Genomic DNA, 21,059 nt, shown 5'->3' on the forward strand with positions numbered 1-21,059 from the left:
AGATAGACTGGAGCCGAGTTTATAGGGAAACAGATGTAAACAAAAAGTACAATTCATTTTTAAATGAATTCATGTCTGTATTTGAGTCCATCTTTCCCAAAAAAGTAGTTAGAAATAGTCATATAGGCAATGCCAAGAAGTCTTGGATCACTACAGGGATAATAACATCTTGTAGAACAAAGAGGATGTTATACAGTTCTCTCAGGACTTGTAATGATCCAAAGAAACAACAACACTACAAACTTTACTGTAGCATTCTCAAGAAGGTTATAAATAAATCTAAAAGTATGTGCATAAAATCAGAAATTGAAAGCTCAGAAAATAAAATTAAAACAATATGGAATGTAATAAAGAGGGAAACTGGCAGGACAACAGGGAACATGTCTCAGGTAGAGATTAATACAGGGGACAGTATCATAAAGAAACCTGAGTTGGTTGCAGAAATATTTAATAACCACTTTTTGAGAGCAGCAGAGAAGACAGGCTGTAATGGTTCTATGGAAGAATCATTGTCCCTCCTACAGAAAGCTATTAGCAACAGAATCCCACAGTTATCCTTACCTCCAGTTACTCTAAGCGAAGTCATAAGAGTAATTAGATCATTAAAAAATAAAAATTCTGCTGGTGTGGACAATATTTCTAGTAAAATACTGAAACACTGTTATAAATTTGTTAGTCCCGTCTTATGCAACATATACAACGCATCCCTACAAGATGGGATTGTCCCTGACAGACTTAAGTTGGCTGTAGTGATTCCTCTCTTTAAAAAAGGGGATAAAAGCATTGTTACAAACTATCGTCCAATATCCCTGTTAACTACCTTCTCGAAAATTCTAGAAAAACTCATGCACAGGAGGATTGTAGACCATCTCAACTTCCACAGTATCTTAAGCAAAAATCAGTTTGGTTTTCGAGCCGGTCTTTGTAATGAACAGGCAATATTCTCTTTCAGCAACCAAGTTTTGGAAGCCATTAACAAAAAAAGTCTCCAGTGGGTATTTTTTATGATCTTACGAAAGCCTTTGACTGTGTAAACCACCAAATTCTTTGGAAAAAGGCAGAATACTATGGTACTGTTGGCTTGTGGCTACAGTCATATCTACAGGATCGGAAGCAGACTGTAATGCTAAATGGCTCTTCTGGAGAACCTGCCTCGTCTGAATGGGGCACGATAACGTGTGGTGTGTCTCAAGGCTCCGTTTTGAGCCCACTGCTTTTCCTCATCTTTATTAATGATCTTCCTCTTTGTTCTGAGACAAACAGCAAATTTACCCTGTTTGCCGATGATACCACAATTCTAATTGATGATTTGATTGATCATGATCTTGAAAAAACTACAAATACTGTTTTTAATGACATCTTAAATTGGTTCTCCTCAAATGGTCTCTCGCTCAATGCAGATAAAACTCATTATATGAGGTTCCATACATCACAAAGTAATCCCGATGAAATTAACATAAAATGTAGAGATCAACCAATACAGAAAGTTGAAGACACAAAATTCCTGGGTGCTTACATAGACAGTAAATGTAATTGGTCAGTTCACATTCTTCATCTATGTAAAAAACTTAGCTCGGCAACATTTGCATTACGGGTAATTTCTTCAGTGGCTGAAGTTGACACTATTAAGGTTGCCTACTTTGGCTACTTCCACTCATTGATGTCATATGCTATCATATTCTGGGGGAACCAACCACTTGCAAAAAAAGTTTTCACCATCCAAAAAAAAAAAAGCAATCAGAATAATGTGTGGGGTCCATCAAAGACACTCTTGCAGGCACTTGTTTCGGAAGATAGGTATCCTAACAACTGCCTCACAGTATATTTTTTCCTTGGTCACCTTTGTGTGCAAAAATTATTCCATCTACCAAGACAACAGTAAATTCCATGGTTATAACACGAGAAACAAAAACAATCTACATTTAGAAATGAAACGTCTCACTCTGGTACAAAAAGGAGTTTACTACTGCAGCATTAAGCTGTTCAATGCTCTACCACTACATATCAAATGTGTTCATACAGAACTGCCAAAATTTAAACAAGTTCTCAAAGATTACCTGACAGAGAAATCTTATTATACTGTGGATGAATACCTGAAAGAAAATGTATACCATCACTAAACTTATTGTGTCTAGAAGTAGTTCAATTGATTTTATTGTGCATTTGGGCATTAGCGCACTTTTTGTAACAACAGATTGGCTGTACATGTATTTACTCTTGTACGCCTAATATCTGATTTAACTTTGTGCTCTTATCTTTAACCTTTATTTGAAACTCCTTTTTCTATCTAATGGTAATTATGTTATCTATCTGACATTGTATCTGTTACTGTATTTATAGTATGTCTTACTTAAACTATGTACAATTTGCCATTGAATTGCCCTTGTATTTATTGTAAGTTTAAATTGAAACCTGTACAATTTGACACGTTCCATATCCTTGTGATTGACTCACTAACTGGATCTACGGAACAAGAAATAAATAAATAAATAAATAAATGTCATTGTTTTAACACATGGCCTATTTGTGTTACACTTATTCCACTGTTAAGTTGATACATAGTAGTTGTTCTAACCAGCACAGACTCATCAGAAAATCGGCAGTGGACTGACTGTCTCGGGACCAAAAATTGGGCCTTTATATATCATCACAATAATAGGTACTGGAACTATACATTGTTTGATGTTTAATTTACAGAAATTACAATTAAAACATAACTCATTAAATTAACTTAATAAATTGAAAAATTGGTTCTTTAACAACTTCTTCTACCATGAGGATTAAGCCAAATTATTTATTTAAATGATGAAGTTAACAGATATAGTTATGCAAACAATACTTTTGACAAAACTGGAATATGTTTTCGAATAGAGCCAAATAAATACTTACAGACTGCCAGTGTTTCGTCTTCCAAATGTTTATAATTAGTACAGAATTTATATTTGTTTATAAGTCAATAACAGAATTTAAGTTACGAAACAATTATTGATTTCACCCTATAACGAAAGATATTAACTAAGAATAGTCAAAATAAATCAGTAAATTAATTACACACACAAAACTAAGCACAAAATTAAGATATGGTGTTATATTCTTTAAAACTGAGGGCCAACCTTTCCCTTTTATGACAATGCAGATTATACTTATGTATGTTAATGGTAATTAGTTAAAAGCGAAAAAATGAATTTAAGGAGGCAGATGGCAAAACAAGAGAGGAAAAAGAAGATCCCAGCTTTCTTTTTCACACCTTCTCAACCACTGCTTTCCTTTCATGCCCCTAGACTCATAACTGTGTGTGTGTGTGTGTGTGTGTGTGTGTGTGTGTGTGTGTGTGTGTGTTTTGGGGCTTATGGGCGCTCAACGTCGAGGTCATCAGTGCCCCTCTTATAATTGCCTTCTCGTTTGTGTCCAAGTTGAAAATAGCCTCTCACTCCCTGTATTTTACCCCTTCTACATTTAGAATTTCAAAGAGTGTATTCCAGATAATAGTGTCAAAATCTTTCTCAAAGTCCACAAATGCCATAAATTTAAGTTTGCCTTTCTTTAACCCTTCTTCTAAAGAAGTTGTAGCATCTGTAATGCCTTGCAGGTTCCTGCACTCATCCAGAATCCCAACTGATCTTCACTGAGATCAGCTTCTACCAGTTTTTCCATTCTTCTTTAAATAATTCGTGTCAGCATTTTGCATCAGTTATTTATTAAACTGACAGTTTGGTAATATTCATACCTCTTGTCAGCAGCTGCTTTCTTTGTAACTGGAATTATTACATTCTTCTCCAAGTCTGAGGGTATTTTGCCTCTCATCATCTCGGACACTAGATGGAATAGTTCTGTCATGTCTGGCTCTCTAAAGGATATCACTAGTTATGACAGAATGTTGTCTACACCATGGCCTGGTATCGACTTAGATCAGTCAGGGAGTTGTTAAATTATTCTTGCAGTATAATATCTCCCACCTCATTTTCAACTACATCCTCTTCTTTTCTATAATAATGCCTTCTAGTTTATTTCCACTGTGTAACCCCTCTACATACTGTACACCCTTCCACCTTTCAGCTTTCTCTTCTTTGCTCAATACTGATTTTCCATCTGAGCTCTTCATCTCCATACAGCAGTTTTTCTTTTCTCCATATGTCTCTTTAATTTTTCTTTATGAAGTTTGTATCTTTCCCCTAGTTATATATGTTTCTACAGACTTGAATTTGTCTTCTAAGTATTCCTGCTTAGCCATTTTGCTCTTACTGTCAAACTAATTTTTTAGACATTTGTATTCTCTTTTGCCTGCTTAATTTATTGCACTTTTATATTTCTCATTTCATCAATTAAATCCAATATCTCCTGTGATATCTCTCACTTTCCACTAGGTCTTGTCTTTTTACCTATTTGGTCCTCTGCTGCCTTCACTATTTCATTTCTCAAAGTTACCTATTTGCCATTTACTGTATTCCTGTCCCCTGTTTCAGTCACTTGTTGCCTAATGCTCCCTATAAAGCTCTCAGCAACCTCTGGTTCTTTCAACTTACCTGGGTTCCATCTTCTTAATTTCTTACCTTCTAGCTATTTCTTAAGTTTTACCTGTTCACAACCAATAAATTGTGGCTGGAGTCCACATCTGCCCCTGAAATGTCTTACGTCTTAAAAATCTGATTCTTATGTGTCTGTCTTACCATTATATAATCAATCTGAAAACTTCCAGTGTCTCAAGGTCTCTTCCACATGTACAACCCTCTTTAATGATTCTTAAATCAAGTGTTAGTGATAATTAAATAACGCTCTGGGCAGAATTCTACCAGGCAGCTTCCTCTTTTATTCCTTTCTTCTAGTCATATTCTTCCTTCTCTTCCTTTTCCTACTATCGAATTCCAGCCCCCCACCACAATTAAATTTTCCTGTCCCTCTTCAAGTATCTGAATAATCTCATCATATTTTTTTTTTTTTATCTCTTCATCATCTGCAAAGCTAGTCGGCATATAAACCTGTACTACTGTGGTGGGTGTTGACTTTGCGTCAATATGGGCTGTGATAATGTAGTCACTATGCAGTTCATAGTAGGTTACTCAAATTTCTATTTTCTTATTTATTACTGGAATCACTCATTTATAACCATGCACTCAACTGACCAAAAGCCCTTCTCCTCTTGCCACAGAACTTCACTAATTTCCACCATATCTAGCTTCAACCTATCAATTTCACTTTTTATATTTGCTAACTAATCTGCCCAATTAAGAGATCTAACATTCCTCACTCTTGCCTGTGTAATGCTGGTTTTGCTTTCTGTGATGACGGCATCCTCATGAGTGGCCCCACCCACTAATCCAAATATTTTATGCAACATTTAACCATATAGTAAAGCTGCATGCTCTCTGGAAAATGAAAGCTGTAGTGTCCCCTTACTTTCAGTCATTTGCTGTACCAGCGCAGCAAAGCTGTGTTCATTTATCTTACAGGACCAGATCAGTCAATCATGCAGACTACTGCAATTTTAATTAGTGAAAACGCTGCTGTCCCTCTTCAGGAACCACCCATTTGTCAAGCTTCTCCATGGATACCCCTCCATTGCAGTTACACCTTCATCCACAGTATGGCAACTATATCACCAAGGCACACAAGCCACCACATCAAGGGAAAGTTCATGGTTCACAGTTCATGGGTACACTGCCTTAGTCACTTGTAATTCTCTTGTTTTTTATGTTAATAAGTGCACACATTACCATTTTGTGATTCCTGTAGTATGTACATCACACATAAGGCCACAATTAGTTCATGTTCCATAATAAAAATCTGACCTCCTATGTTATTCATTTTATTAATTCTTTAGGAGGCCCTACCATATATTTGCTATCCAGTTAAAGTGTACGTTTCCTTCGAGGCAGGTTGTGGGAGTGGAACTGTGAATATTACCAGTGATTTGCACACTGTCTGTGTTTATGCAGTATCTGTATGTTACATTACAGTGTCCTTCATGAAGGAATAGACACAGCTTAATGATTCACAGCTGTTGTAAATCTTACAAAATGGATTCACAAACTGTGAGTACATTTTGATGTCAGCTGTACATATTAGTGGTGGTGGTGGTGGTGGTGGTGGTGGTGGTGGTGGTTAGTGTTTAACGTCCCGTCGACAATGAGGTCATTAGAGACGGAGCACAAGCTCGGGTTAGGGAAGGATTGGGAAGGAAATCGGCCGTGCCCTTTCAAAGGAACCATCCCGGCATTTGTGTACATATTAGTGACGCATGAAAATTTGTGCTGGACTGCGACACAAACCCGGATTTCCTGCTTATCACGAGCAGTCACCTTAACCACTCTGGCTATCCATATACAACTCCCGGTCTGGCATAACTTTGTCACTACTAAAATGTACAATTGGCATCAAAACATATTCACTATTTGTAAATCCATTTAGTAAAATTTACAACAACTGTGAATTATCAAACAGTGTCCGTTTCTTCAGACATGCATGAACACTGTAATATAACATACAGGCACTGTGTAGACACAGACATTGTGGAAATCAGTGGTATAGATGCCTCGACAGGCTAAAATGATGATGACAAAAAACTTTCTCTCTCCCTGTGTGGGAATCACAAAGTAGAACATAGGGGATATGGACAACATGACACATGGAATTCTGAGTCAGTGTGGGAGGCATACACGGGCAGCCGAAGTGGTAAAGGCAACCTCTTGCAAAAAGCAGGAAATTGAGGTTCAAGTGGTCTGGCACAAATTTTCATGTGACACAAATAAAATGTACAGCTGATGTTAAAATATATTTACAATTTGTGAATCAATTTTATAATGTAAACAGTATGTGCTTCTCATTCAGTCAAAAGCTGGCAATCATTACGAAAACAATCTATGTTTCATTGTTTCATTGCTGTTCTGTGTCAACTACTGAGGCTGTTGTAGGTTACAAAGCTGATCATATAAAAGATAACTTTGAGCGTCAATAAACATGAAGAGATCAAAAATCAACTCGTGCAGTGTTGTGTACTTTAATAAATGTTCATCAATTCCATTAATAGTAGGAAAACAATAAAAGAAGGTATGTTATGAGGTGTCAAAGGCATAATTCCAGGTCAGTAAAGCTACGTGGGGGATCTCTGTCCACGCAGTTTGTATGTGAGACTATGTCTTAAACACTGAAAATGAAGAACCATACTTCATATAAACTTACTAACCTTGATGATTTCATGTTAGAAATAATTCAAACCAAAATTTTATCACAGTGTTTCGGAAGTATTGCTATTTCTCACATACCTTGAGGTCAAGATGAGCGATATTTTGACTGTGCATGTGTTGTAATGCAAGTAGTATTTGATGAGCACAATAAGCTGATTCAGTTTCCTCCAAATGACCACGAGATTCTAGGAGAGAGGACAGTTCTCCACCCTCCAGCCTGTTAGAATTCAAACAATACACATTAAATATATAAACACTTGAAGCAGCTCTATTCTATTAGCACAGTATTTATTACTTTGCTAAATGTGTGACAGAAGGAAAAAACTATAACAAATGTACAAAAAATATTTCAACCAATTATATTTACTTAAGATGAAGACATATCTTTGTATCTGTAAAAGGGTGGCATGAACTCTGCCAAGTGTCCATTCAATATAACATTGTAATGCCAACTTATAGCAATATTGTCCCCCTCAAAATTTTTGCCCCTTCTTACACAATTCATGCAGTTTTGTTAATATAAATGTGGAATAACAAATGAGAAATTAAAATCATTAGAGTTAAGCAAGACATATAAGACAGGCAAAATACCTTCAGACTTCAAGAGGAATATAATAATTCCAGTTCCAAAGAAAGCAGGTGCTGACAGATGTAAAAATTTCCGAACTATCAGTTTAATAAGTCACAATTGCAAAATACTACCACAAATTCTTTACAGAAGAATGGAAAAACTGGTAGAAGCTGATCTCGGGGAACATCTGTTCGGATTCTGGAGAAATATAGGAACATGCAAGACAACACTGACCCTACAACTTATCTTAGAAGTTAGGTAAAGGAAAGGCAAACCAATGGTTATAGCATTTGTAGATTTAGAAAAAGATTTTGACAATATTGACTGAAATATTCTCTTTCAAATTCTAAAGATGGCAGGGATAAAAAAACAGGGAGCAAAAGGTTATTTACAACTTGTACAGAAGTGAGATGGCCTTTACAAGAGTTGAGGGTCACGAAATGGAAGCAGTGGTTGAGAAGGGAGTAAGACAGGGTTGTAGCCTACCCCTGATGTTATTTAATCTGTATAATGAGCAAGCTGTAAAGGAAACAAGAGAAAAATTTAGAGAAGGAATTAAAGTCCAGTGAGAAGAAATAAAAATTTTGAAGTTTGTCGATTACATTGTAATTCTGTCAGAGACAGCAAAGGATTGGAAGAGCAGCTGAATGGAATGGATAGTGTCTTGAAAAAGAGGGCATAAGATGTGCAGCAACAAAACCACAACAAGGATAACGGAACATAGTCGAATTAAATCAGGTGGTGATGAGGGAATTAGATTAGGAAATGAGACACTTCAAGTAGTAGACGAGTTCCACCATTTGGGCAGCAAAATAAATTATGATTGTCAAAGTACAGACGATATAAAATGTAGGATAGCAATAACAATAAAAGTGTTTCTGATGAAAAAGAGAAATTTGTTAACGTTTAGTATAGATTTACATGTCAGGAAGCCTTTTCTGAAAGTATTTATATGGAGTGTAGTCATGTTCGGAAGTGAAACATAGATAATAAATAGTTTGACAAGAAGAGAATAGAAGCTCTTGAAATGTGGTGCTACAAAACAATGCCGAAGATTAAATGGGTAGACCACATAACTATTGAGGAGGTACTGAATACAACCGAGGAGAAAAAACTGTGGCACATCCTGACTAGAAGAAGGGATCACCTGGTAGGACACATTCTGAGGCATTAAGGGATCACAAATTTATTACTATAGGGAAGCACGGGGCGTAAAAATCATAGAGGGAGACCAAGAGATGAATACAGTAAGCAGATTCAGAAGGATGTAGATTGCAGTAGTTACTCCGAGATGAAGAGGCTTGCACAGGACAGAGTGGCATGGAGAGCTGCATCAAACCAGTCTCTGGACTAAAGACCACAACAACAACATCTTCGGACAGAACACAGGCAGCAAAACTTGTGAAATTATGTAACAATCGAAAGAAATGATGAGTGTTGCACCATCACCACGACCACCACCAATAACAACAACAACATACCACAATATTCAACTTAGAGCAATAAAACTGCTTTATAACACCAGAACCTAAAACAATTACATCTTGTATTTGGCAACACAATAAAGGGTAGCATGTACTGGGTTTTTCAAGTAGAATTATTGCAATCTATAAAGACGAATATCACACAGTTAAAAGCATTGAGCAGTAGTTAAATGGTAGTTGAAAACACAGTTTTCAACATTTATCAGTTCTGAGTAATGAAAAATATCTTATGCATATTAAAAATGCTGAAATGGTGAAAGAAGGTGACTACCACAAGTAGTCTGCAAGGCGCTTAAGACCTGCAATGAAAGTGTAAATGTGATTCAAATTCTAATTCAAATGGAATGGAATAAAAGTTTCTAATTCTAATTCATAGATGAAATGAAGTGCAGACATCAAGAACCATAAAATCTAAAGGAGAAAAAAAGTTTACAATCAGAAGTTCACTTCAGAATACAATCAACAATACAAGAGAAGGAAAGTTGCTACTCACCATATAGCGGAGATGCTGAGTCGCGATACGCATAATAAAAAGATATTGTGCCTATCGCGGCTCAGCATCTCCTCTATATGGTGAGTAGCAACTTTCCTTCTCTCGTATTGTTACATTCCATTCAGAATACAATCCAATTTTTCCCACTAGAATGTTTAGACTTTCGTCACACTATACAGCATATTGAAAATTATGTGGTTTATTTATTCATTTACATTAAACTACAGTGCATGGCATAAAAATTCTTTTCACAAAATGTTCCATGTTTCAGGAAAATAAATGCCATAGACAGTTTCCAACAATGTATTAATGAAGAAGGCAACAGTTCTAAGATAAAATAAGGAGAAAAATGGAAATCTGCTCTTCCCCCTTTTCTCTCTCTTTGCATTGATAGGAAATCCACATGAAGATGTTCTGATCAAACCTATTAACCACTTTCACTGCTATTGTCAATCCCACATAAAAATGTCCCTCTTATGCAGGACAGCCACCTATGGGGAAGGTACTCGAAGTGGCAAGTATGGTTAGGTTTTCCCAAGAACTTTGAAGACAAAATTACCTTCCCAATCTTGTCAAGAAACAGATCATCTATGGCCTATGGCCGTACTTCTACTGGCCAAGCACAAAAGTATGCCTCTTCATCACTCAATATCATCAAAAACTGGAATGACTAAATGAGATACTGCTCCAGAATTCTGGTTACACCCCATTGTGAATATTTCCCCACAGACTTTGTCCATACATCTCAGGGTATTCCACTTCTGAACCAAATTATGCAATATCCTTGTCCATATCTAAGCCCCATGCAGCCTCACTGTTCCTAGTATTTTGCTAAACAGGTCTTATTCCCATGGAGGAGACAGTGTATTTCCTATCCCTACCAAAGGTAAAGCCACCCTCAAAATCAGTCACATAAAATGCCAAATTCACTGCAACCACAGCCCAGTGTTCTACACCGATCAGAGCACAAATTATCCAAGTAGACAAATGACCACAACCAAACAGACCATGCTGCAGAATGAAATATTCGTTCTGGAAATAATGTCACTGACTTCAGCAGATGCATTACAAGCTATAATATTTTAAGTCTCCCCCCCAACAACAATTTTACTGAATTGCAAAGTGGGAACTCTTCTCACACATATCTATCACTCCAAGAACACCCTCATCTTAATATCTGCTAATCCCTAACCTTCATCTGCCTTTACCCACTCTCCTGTTTTCCACTTCAGCACCCAGACCAGTGACTCAATCTTCCAGGTATTTTCTTATTCAACACAACTCACTCAACACAGCTCACACAATGTAAAAACTTCCCATAAAAAACAACAACAACAGCATCGTACAGTCGCTCTCTCTCTCTCTCTCTCTCTCTCTCTCTCTCTCTCTCTCTCTCTCTGTGTGTGTGTGTGTGTGTGTGTGGGGTGGGGAGGGGGGGGGTTTAAAGGGGTGGGAGGGGGTTTAATCAGTTCAAACACAGATTAAACAATGAAAAACATGGTATGGAATAACAATATTAAGAATGGGCAGATGCTACACATCACATACAGGAGACGTTGAGTGGCAGACGGACAGAATGAAAAAAAGACTCCTAGTTGCTATTCACCCATTGGACTAGGTCCTTCATCAGATATAGAAAACACACATACATGGTCACTGTTGTCTCTTGGTGTTAGGCCCAAATGTGACTGTATCTGAGGTGAGTAGCAATCTAGCTGGAGGGGATAGTGGGGATACTAAAGAAGCATGGCAGGGATGGGGAGGGATATTGGATAAGGGTGAGGGAAGGCATAAGTGCTGCCTGTGGGGGCCTATAGGGATAATATGGGACAGGTTAGTGGGCTGCTAAGTGCAGCATCAGGAGGCTATGATAGGAGAGGGGAAAGGGAGAAGAGAAGATCAGAGAAGTAGAGAAGGGGAAAGGTCTGTGCCGGTGTGTTGATGGGATAGAAGGCTTGTATAATACTGGAGCGGGATTAAGGAAGAGGACAGGCAGATGAAGGACAGGGACAAGTGAAGGTTGTAGCAAGAAGATTATGGGAATGAAGGGCATGCTGCAGGGAGAGTTCCCACCTGTGCAATTCAGAAAAGCTGGAATTGGTGGGAAGACTATCTATGTCACAGACTGTGCAGCTTTCATTAAACCCAAATTGTGCAATATGTGAATGTAGCTTACAACCAATTATGTAAATAATAATAATTTTACCACACATTCACTTTTGTAAGCCAATTACATTCTACATCATAGAAAGTTATTGCAAATACAGTAAATGAAACATGAAAACTAATTATTGTGTGTCAGCTATGCTTCTGTGATTGACTAGAACATGTTTCATGTTCGGGAGCATATGCGTTGTCAGGCGTCTGAATGAATATATTTCCAAGGTGTTTGTCTAGTCTTTTCACTGAAGCAGTTTCAATTCCTGCAATGTATAGCTGGTGATTTACTGTGTATGCAGTTTCATTTGTGTCTGGCCCATGGAACTGGTTTTACTGTTATTATATTGTCGTCGTTGTCGTTGTTAGTAAACAAACCACTACCACAAATAATAAAAACTATTCTAATTAATGATATGAATATAATAGAGGGAAACATTCCACGTGGGAAAAATATATTTAAAAATAAAGATGATGAGACTTACCAAACAAAAGCGCTGGCAGGTCGATAGACACACAAACAATCACAAACATACACACTAAATTCAAGCTTTCGCAACCAACGGTTGCCTCATCAGGAAAGAGGGAAAGAGAGGGAAAGACAAAAGGATTTGGGTTTTAAGGGAGAGGGTAAGGAGTCATTCCAATCCCGGGAGCGGAAAGACTTACCTTAGGGGGAAAAAAGGACAGGTATAAACTCGCGCACACACACACATATCCATCCGCATATACACAGACACAAGCAGACATTTGTAAACAATCCGTTCGTCTTTCCCTTTCCTTCCCTCTTTCCTGATGAGGCAACCGTTGGTTGCGAAAGCTTGAATTTAGTGTGTATGTTTGTGTTTGTTTGTGTTTGTTTGTGTGTCTATCGACCTGCCAGCACTTTTGTTTGGTAAGTCTCATCATCTTTCTTTTTAAATATAAAAACTCTTCTAATGACTACAAAAACCATAAACATTTGACATCTGTTGCTTGATGAAGACCTCCTATAGAACTAGTTGCATGTTTCCTAAAGTCATCTGGCCACCTTCCATTAGGTGCTTCTACTTTATTTGAGTAAAAGAGTACCTATTTGCCCAATCCTTCTGCATGTTACCAGAATGGTTGAATTCGGGAATGAAAGTTTCAGTTAATGCTACATTGCCAACACCATGAAGGTGTGTTTCTACATCTGAAAGATATCTACTCAATTTTCACACCAGTTGCAGAAGAATGGTGCTTGTAGTGCCAATATGAGGAAGCAAATCAGGTTTGCTTTAAATACATTCTGGACGTGGTGAATTGATGTTGGTCAAGAATGCTTTTAAGGCGACAAAGACCCCATTGACCACATCTCACAGGGTTTGAACAAGGTTGTGTAGTTGGGCGACAAGAAGCTGGATTCCTTCTGTGATGTTGTAGAAAAACTTGTCAGGAATGTAGCCACTGTACATGATTACTTGCAGCAGTGGTCACTGGAATGTACAGTTGCAAGACAGGGCTCCCGATGGCCATATGGCACTACAAAGAGGGAAGACCACTGTGTTTGGCAAATGGCACTGGTGCGGCATACTGCATCTGCAGCAGCAATCTGAGCCGCAGTTGACACCACAGTAACACAAAACTGTTGCAAATCGGTTACTTCAAGGACAGCTTCGAGCCAGACGCCCTGTAGAGTAAATTCCATTGACCCCAAACCACCACTATTTTGCAACTTCAGTGATGTCAAGTGCGAGCTCGTTGGAGGGCAGGATGGAGGTATGTTGTGTTTTCTGATGAAAGCTGGTTCTGCCTCGGTGCCTGTGATGGCCGTGTATTGATTAGAAGGAGGCCAGTTGTTGTTGATGATGATGATGATGATGATGATGATGATGATTGGTTTGTGGGATGCTCAACTGTGCAGTTATCAGCGCCCGTACAAATTCCCAACCTCCATTCAGTCCAATCTCGGCACTTTCATGAATGATGATGAAATGATGAGGACAACACAAACACCCAGTCATCTCGAGCCAGGTGAAAACCTCTGTCCCCATCGGGAATCAAACCTGGGACCCCATGCTCGGGAAGCAAGAACGCGACCACAAGACCACGAGCTGCAGACAAGAGGCAAGTTGCGGACATGCCACCAACCTGTCGGAGTGGTAGACACACTGGACCTACACCTGGAATTATTGTCTGGGATGCGATTTCGTATGACATCAGGAGCACTCTTGCGGCTATCCCATGCATCCTGCATTTTTTTTAAGGCAGCTGCACTGCAAATCTGTATCTCAATCTGGTGATTCAACATATTGTGCTACCATTCATGAACAGCATTCCAAGGGGTGTTTTCTAACAGGGTAACACTCGCCCACGTGCTCTATAGAGTCTCGACACGATTCCTTGGCCTTCTTGAGCACCACATTTGTCTTCAATTGTGCATATACAGGACATCATTGGATGACAAATCCAGCATCATCCACCAACCAAGTGCAACAAACATTGAACTCCATCCCAAAAACTGACATCTGGCATCTTTACAACACAACGCATGCACATTTGCATGTTTGCATTCAACATTCTAGCAGTTACACCAGATATTAACATACTGGCATTTCAATTGGATATGGCTTATCTCACATTTACATTAACCTGTGATCTTGCAATGTTAATAATGTAGATATATTACCTTGACAAATGTATTCCTGAAATTTCACTACTCTACATTAATCAATTTTTGGTGTTGCAATTATTTTTACATCACAGTATTTTTTGCATTAAACAGGCTTTAATTTTACCAATATATAGACAGCTGACAGCTTGGTGTGAAACTTTAGATAAGAATAGCAGCTGAGAAGTGAAAGACGAAGAACTGTGGCCTCTTTTTTAAGTAGCTGCTTTTCAATCTAAAAGAGTAATTAAGAGTTAATTCCCACACTTATCAAAGTGACTAGATCAGCAATAAGTGAAACTGGTTGTTAGTACACTTTACAGAAGTGTGCAATGGCTGATTCTGCCAATTAATGTATATCTTGACTCCTTACAAATTGCTGAAGGCTCTTCTCCTTCTTTAAGGAATGTATACAATACAATGTGTGTAAGAATGAATGAACAAAATGTCATTTTTATCGCTTTTTGAATCCAGCAAAAAAATATCCTCTATCCATCTGCCATCCATTCACCTGGCTTCACCAATCTCCACTACATTTTAATTATAGTCATAACTGTCTTCCATTCTAGTCCGTTCAGGATCCATTTGTTTGCTTTCCCGTTGCTCCTAATAATTCCTAACATGGATATCTCCAATGCTCACTGAGCAACACTCAGTTACAGAAAGGTTTTCTTAAGTACTATTAGTCAAAACTGTTAATTAACAATGATTACTTTGTGTTTCAGACATAGTGTAAGCTTAGTTTTGGAAGCTATTTAGTTAACCAAAAGTACTGCAAGACATTTTAATCTTCTGACTTCTTTCGTCACCCAGCTAATCCCTGTCTTCAGTTTTTCTAAATAGAAACACTCATTAATTGGCTTTGCAGCTTCGTTGCAAATATATAATATTTTCTTTTCAGTGTATTCATTCTACACCACTTTAGTCAAGTTACAGTTTGATTTTAGATCTACAGTAATAAGTCCTTCCCGTAATTGTTGAAGTTTATCTGCATTAAGGTCATGTAATTTATAAATCTCAGCTTTAAACTTCCCAAAGACGTCCGCAACTTCCTTTTGGTTTCCTTTCTTTAAGCAGTAAGCTGCTGCCTTCTTAAATGCGTATAGATCTAATCGTTTGTTGACAGGTGAGGTTGCTCTCATCCTGGGGTCTGAATGAACTGGCCTTTCTTTTTATTTTTCCCCACCCTACCCCCCTTCTATTCTTGAGAAAGGAACTATTAGTTCCAAAAGATAGTATAGCGTACATACTGTATATGTGTCTATCAGCAGTACTGTAATTTCTCATATAGGCAAGCACTGCCCAACAATTCTGTGACATAATTTCATGACTTAAACTGACTAGGGTTACTGCAGCTTGAGATAGATGTTTAGGCCTATACGACATACAGAATAAATTAATGTTGTACAATTAGTTCTCTTACATGACCATGCTGTCTACCAGTTTGCATACTATGTCTTCACAGCAGCAATTTCTTCTTGTACATCTCTTTGATGGTAGCATGTCTTTAGCAGTCTTGTCTTGGGTCTGTCTTCCTTTTGCTAATGGTTGCTGTCCAATTCCTACTTGCTGATGTGAACAGCATAGTCTTTGAGGTCCCCAACAGTCTCAAAGAATATTTATTATCCATTTCCTTCAACTCTCTTCATAGTACTTAATTTCTTCTAATGTTATACACAGTGCCTCCTTGGAAGATGCTTGTTTCTATGTCATTTGGCTCTGATGGAATTCTTACTTTGGCATTTCAACTTACCCCACATTTACTGAATGCTGTGTCTGTTCTCTTCCTTCATCCAAAATACACGGCCCAATTACATTAATGTGACCACTGTTCGAGCGTAACAACAAGAAGATGAAGAACGCAAGAGCAGAGAAGGCTGCGAGATGGCATCAGTCAATAGCTCACTAACTAGGACTGCACCATGACAGGAGCGACCTCTATATGGAGAGAATACAAGTGCCACTCCTACTAGCCTCAGTGGAGAGTAGAAGACAGACACTAATAGAAACCACGCCTTAGTCTAGATCACCACAACAGCCATTATTAGTGATCCACAAACTGTGTGACAAACTTGCATGGACATTGCATATAGCAAACGACACTGAATGTTTGCATGTCGCCCATCACTTACAACAACTCGCTGTACATCCAAAGTTAAGTATTGTCAATCTTCTTTATTGTCATAAAAAACTACTAATGTGTTTTGCTTAAATTGTTGTTAGCTATCTGAGAATGCAGCATCCTTTAGGCACCCAATAAGAGACGAGTGGGCAGGACCCCACAACCACCACCTATGTTCGACATCAATGTGCAATAACTATTCACAGACAACAGGTAGCAGTAGTAGTAGTGGAGGGTATACAAAGCATGTTGGGGCATGTAGAAAACAGTGCAGTTGTCATAGTATGGAAATGGAGCGGTTTATCTAACACCTAGAAAGACATGATCATTGGATTTTGGAATAAGTGTGAAAGCATTTCCGAAATGGCTAAGTTTGTAAACTGTTCATATGGTTAGAATATACCGTGCATAGCAAAATGGTGCTTTCCAAAGCCAAGCCGAGGCAACTGTGGTGTACCACAGGCTGTAAATGACAGGGGCAAATGACGGCTGTGGAAAAGTGTACAGGCAAATAGGTATGCAACTGTTAAACAACTTGCTGCCCAGATGAACCAAGAGACTACCAACAGCATCTCCTTAATGAGCGTCCAGTGAACAGTGCTGTGTATGCCTGCTTCGGACACCCATGCTAGCTACTGTTCATCAGTGACAAAACTGGAATTTGTGTGCCATTACCACAATTGGATGTGGAGCAACAGAAGTATGCATCTATCCTTGGGGACCATGTCCAGCCTACATACCGTTTGATTTTCATCAGCAAAATAATGGCACTATAGTAATGCAACATGTCAAACATCTCACAGTGCGCATGTGTGGTTTGAGGAGCATCAGGATGAATTTTCCATATGTCCCTGACCACCAACTGTCTGGATTTAAACCTTACATAGAAAGTGTGGAACCATCTCAGTCAGGCTGTTCACATTACGGAACCCCAGCCAAGAAACTCAGCACAGCTGGCCATGGCACTGGAGTCAGCATGGCTTCACAGTCCTTTTGGTACCTTCCAGAACCTGACTGACACTCTTCCTACACATCTTGCAGAGGTCTGCACTTCAAAAGATGATCATTTAGGCTTCTGACAGGTGGGCACACTGGTGTGACCAGACAGTGCAAAAGGAGAACGAATCATGTTCAGACAGAAAGTGTATCAAGCTTTTTGTCAAATTAATGTGGTCTGACTTTCTTGTATCTTTGACTGGTGCTAATGGGGTGTTCATTCTAATGTCTGCTGCCAAGCATTTATAAATATCAGCTTTTGATGTTACCAACTTCCCAAAGATGTTATCTACTTTCTTTTGGTTCCCTTTATTTAAACAGTAAGCTGCTGCCATCTTAAGCACATATAAGGCTATGCGTTGAATGCAAGCATTCTCAGCAGAATTTTAATTCATATTGTCTTGCATGGCACAGGATGAACAGAAAGTTACTGTGCAGTTACAACATATGTTGGAAATGACATCTGTGGATGGATACATAGGTTTGAGCAGCTGAATTTTATTGGAAAACACCTTCAGTAGATCTGACACTTCTTACGTAAACAGTTATTTCATGTTTTCAATCACAAACTGTGCATGGGAGATTGTGACATACTACAGATTTCTGGTGGAGTAAAGCCCAGGGAGTGAAGGGGCCATAGGTTTTTTTGAGATGACACGTCCTGCAAAAAGCTCTTCCAGAAGACACATAGCAGTAGTTGTGCGCACAGTAGTGGAATCTTGATGAAACCATGAGTAGTTGATTTCATTTTCCTCTAGTTGGCCAATGAAACATGAATCAATAAACAGTAATGTCGCTGCCCACAGTTTCTTCACAAAATACAGGTCCAATATTGCACCATTTGGATAATGCTATTGATTCTCCAATTTTCTGATTATGAAATGGCATTTCAAGCACTACACAAGGATTCTTCATTGACCATAATTGTGTGTTAACATTGCCTGACCAGTGAAATCGAGGTTCAACTGCACAGAAGATCACATAAAGAATACTAAATAATATTAATGGTTTTTCTCTCAGTAAAAGATGTAAACCATCTGCAGTAACCAATTTTCTTTCCATTATTGGCATCTTGCAATTCTTGCACGGCTATCACTTTCAAAGGGAACAATCTCAATGTTTGCCTAACTGCTTTATGTGTGCTTGTAAGCTCAACATCTTTATCTTGTGCCAACACGCACATGATTTTGCTGGGCTCTGCTGCATATAGTCAACAATATCCATCAACATCTGTTCATTTGGTTTAGATGGTCTTCCAGTTCATTCGTCATTTAACACTGAGTCTGTCTCTCAAAATTTCTCAATAAGATGACTGACTGAACAGCAATAAGATACAACTGTTTCCAAGAATCTTTCCGCAAACATCTCCTGCACTAAATGTGATGTTTATTGCGCACTACACATTGCATTCAGTAGCTTTCATCTACTGGACCAAACAGTTAAATGACAAGCAAATGCAAAATTAATTCAAAAAACATTTGTGTATCTAAAAAAAAAAAAATGGCACTCTCTTTTTATTCAATACTGGGGCGATATGGGTTTTATCAGTTTTTACTTTTTCAGATGTGCATGCTCCAAAAGTGACAAAAGTCGAAAATTATGCTTCATGATATTTCAGTTTTAGCCAGAAGTTTTTTACACTGATATTTGCAAGTTTTTCATTATTTTAGTTCCTTTCTCACTTTCTCATGTAAGGACCTGAAATTTTTGTTTCTTGTACAGAATAATGTCAAGGTATTGGCACAATCCCATGCAAGAGACAATTTCTTTGTTCATTTGTAATGCGAATTTTCTGTGTTTTGGAAAACCTTCTCTTCAGCAAGACATGTGTAGTTTCATTAGTAGTTACTTTTAGTTTATTCTCAAAGCATTACTTACTATATTTAGTGCCAGATTACTAATATTCAATTCTTAAGTATCCTGCAGCTGTAATTAAAGACACTGTCTATGAAGCCTTAAAAACTGGTGCTGTTTGTTCAAATCTTTACAGACGCAACACCTTACTTATATCTCGGAAGTTTGGTTCATGAGTAGAATCCTATGGTTAACCTTTTGTTATACTTATTCTTCTGCAGATGGGTGTAAGGAATGGATCACTTCAGTGTTCAGTCTTTGCAGTAGTCCATGAAGCTACAACAGAAACTTGCATGAGCTTGGTTTTGTCAACTTTTCTTGGATTTTGCCCAATATGTTCAGTAAGCATATATGCCATTATGACTTAGCTGTGTTCAGTCTCAGTCTTCCTGTTTCCTCGGAATTACAGCTTCTCACATTTTCCATGTTCATGGGGTAAGATGTTGTTTCATTTTTTGTCATGTAGGGAGTGATTTCTTTGCTAATGATTTTATTCCTTATTTCTTTATATCCTGAAAGATTTCTATTTTTATCCCACCTATTTATCAAACTATTCACTGTTTCAAATGTTTGATGGACATGCACACTTCCTCTTAAATAAAAAGAAATTCTGCACTGTAATTTTGTTGTAGTCTTTCATATTTTTCCTTAATGTTCTAGGTTTCTCTGATCTTTTTAAGCCAGAGTTATCATCAGGCAGCAATGTCATTAAGAACTCTGCAGAGTCCTGCAAGCTCAATGTCAAGGATCAATTATCTTCTCTCAGCATGGATAGGACAAAATAAAACTTAACTTTCTACAACGTGTATAGCATGTCTTAAATACTTGTTCCAAGTAGTTCTTTTATAAATTTTCTCATGCATGCACACACAAGTGATACCACTGACAATTATTTTTGTTACAGAAATAAAAGCAGCTTTGAATTTGACTTCTGTAGTTGGGTTTTTTGAATATTCATGCTTACATCTCAAGAACCAGGACAGCATGTCGAGGACTGTCAAAAGCTTGGTGCAATGTCACAAGGTGTGGATGGCCAGCCAGGCGACGCAAGAGGTGCACTTCACGTCGTATGTCTTCCTGGGATACTCCTCGACATACTCGACGTTTTCTGACGAACTTGGCAGCAAACTGCCGTCCTGTTGACCTCTCTTGACAGCGTCGCACCACTGCAAATTGGCCTCTAAGGAAGAACACATGTACACAGCTGTAAGTTTATCAGAACACAAAACAATGGTACTTATACTTAAATAGTATCAATTCATACATCAGAAGTCTAACATCAGTTGTAGATTTTAGGATAGGAAAAAACTAAAAACACAGTTTAAAAATACAATGGAAGATGAAATGTGCTAAGGAAATATGCTAATTAAACAGACAGCAAAGACAAAAATAATAAAAAATAAAAAGTGTATACTTCTACCTTTGTGCTGTACCTACTAAAAATGCGTATTTATTTCATCCCAAGCATTTAGTTTTATTCATTTAAAACTTCATCCGTGGGTGCATTTTTGTCTCATTTCTTCTAATGTCTCAAAGTGTCAACTGCAAGCATATTTTTTAGGTATTCCT

At 38.0% G+C, this 21,059-nt stretch overlaps 1 protein-coding gene across 1 annotated transcript in view; it reads right to left on the bottom strand.

Moving 5' to 3' along the window:
- LOC126174805 (death-associated protein kinase dapk-1-like) overlaps positions 1 to 21,059 on the bottom strand; it is a 286,891-nt gene that overhangs the window by 252,034 nt on the left and 13,798 nt on the right. The window contains exons 3-4 of the mRNA XM_049921178.1: positions 20,455 to 20,670; positions 7,260 to 7,398 (exon numbers count right to left, since the gene is read on the bottom strand). Of these exons, the coding sequence (XP_049777135.1) occupies positions 7,260 to 7,398; positions 20,455 to 20,670 (355 nt within the window). The remainder of the gene's footprint in view (positions 1 to 7,259; positions 7,399 to 20,454; positions 20,671 to 21,059) is intronic.

Source organism: Schistocerca cancellata, chromosome 3 (genome assembly GCF_023864275.1).
Source record: "Schistocerca cancellata isolate TAMUIC-IGC-003103 chromosome 3, iqSchCanc2.1, whole genome shotgun sequence".
Lineage (NCBI taxonomy): Eukaryota > Metazoa > Arthropoda > Insecta > Orthoptera > Acrididae > Schistocerca > Schistocerca cancellata.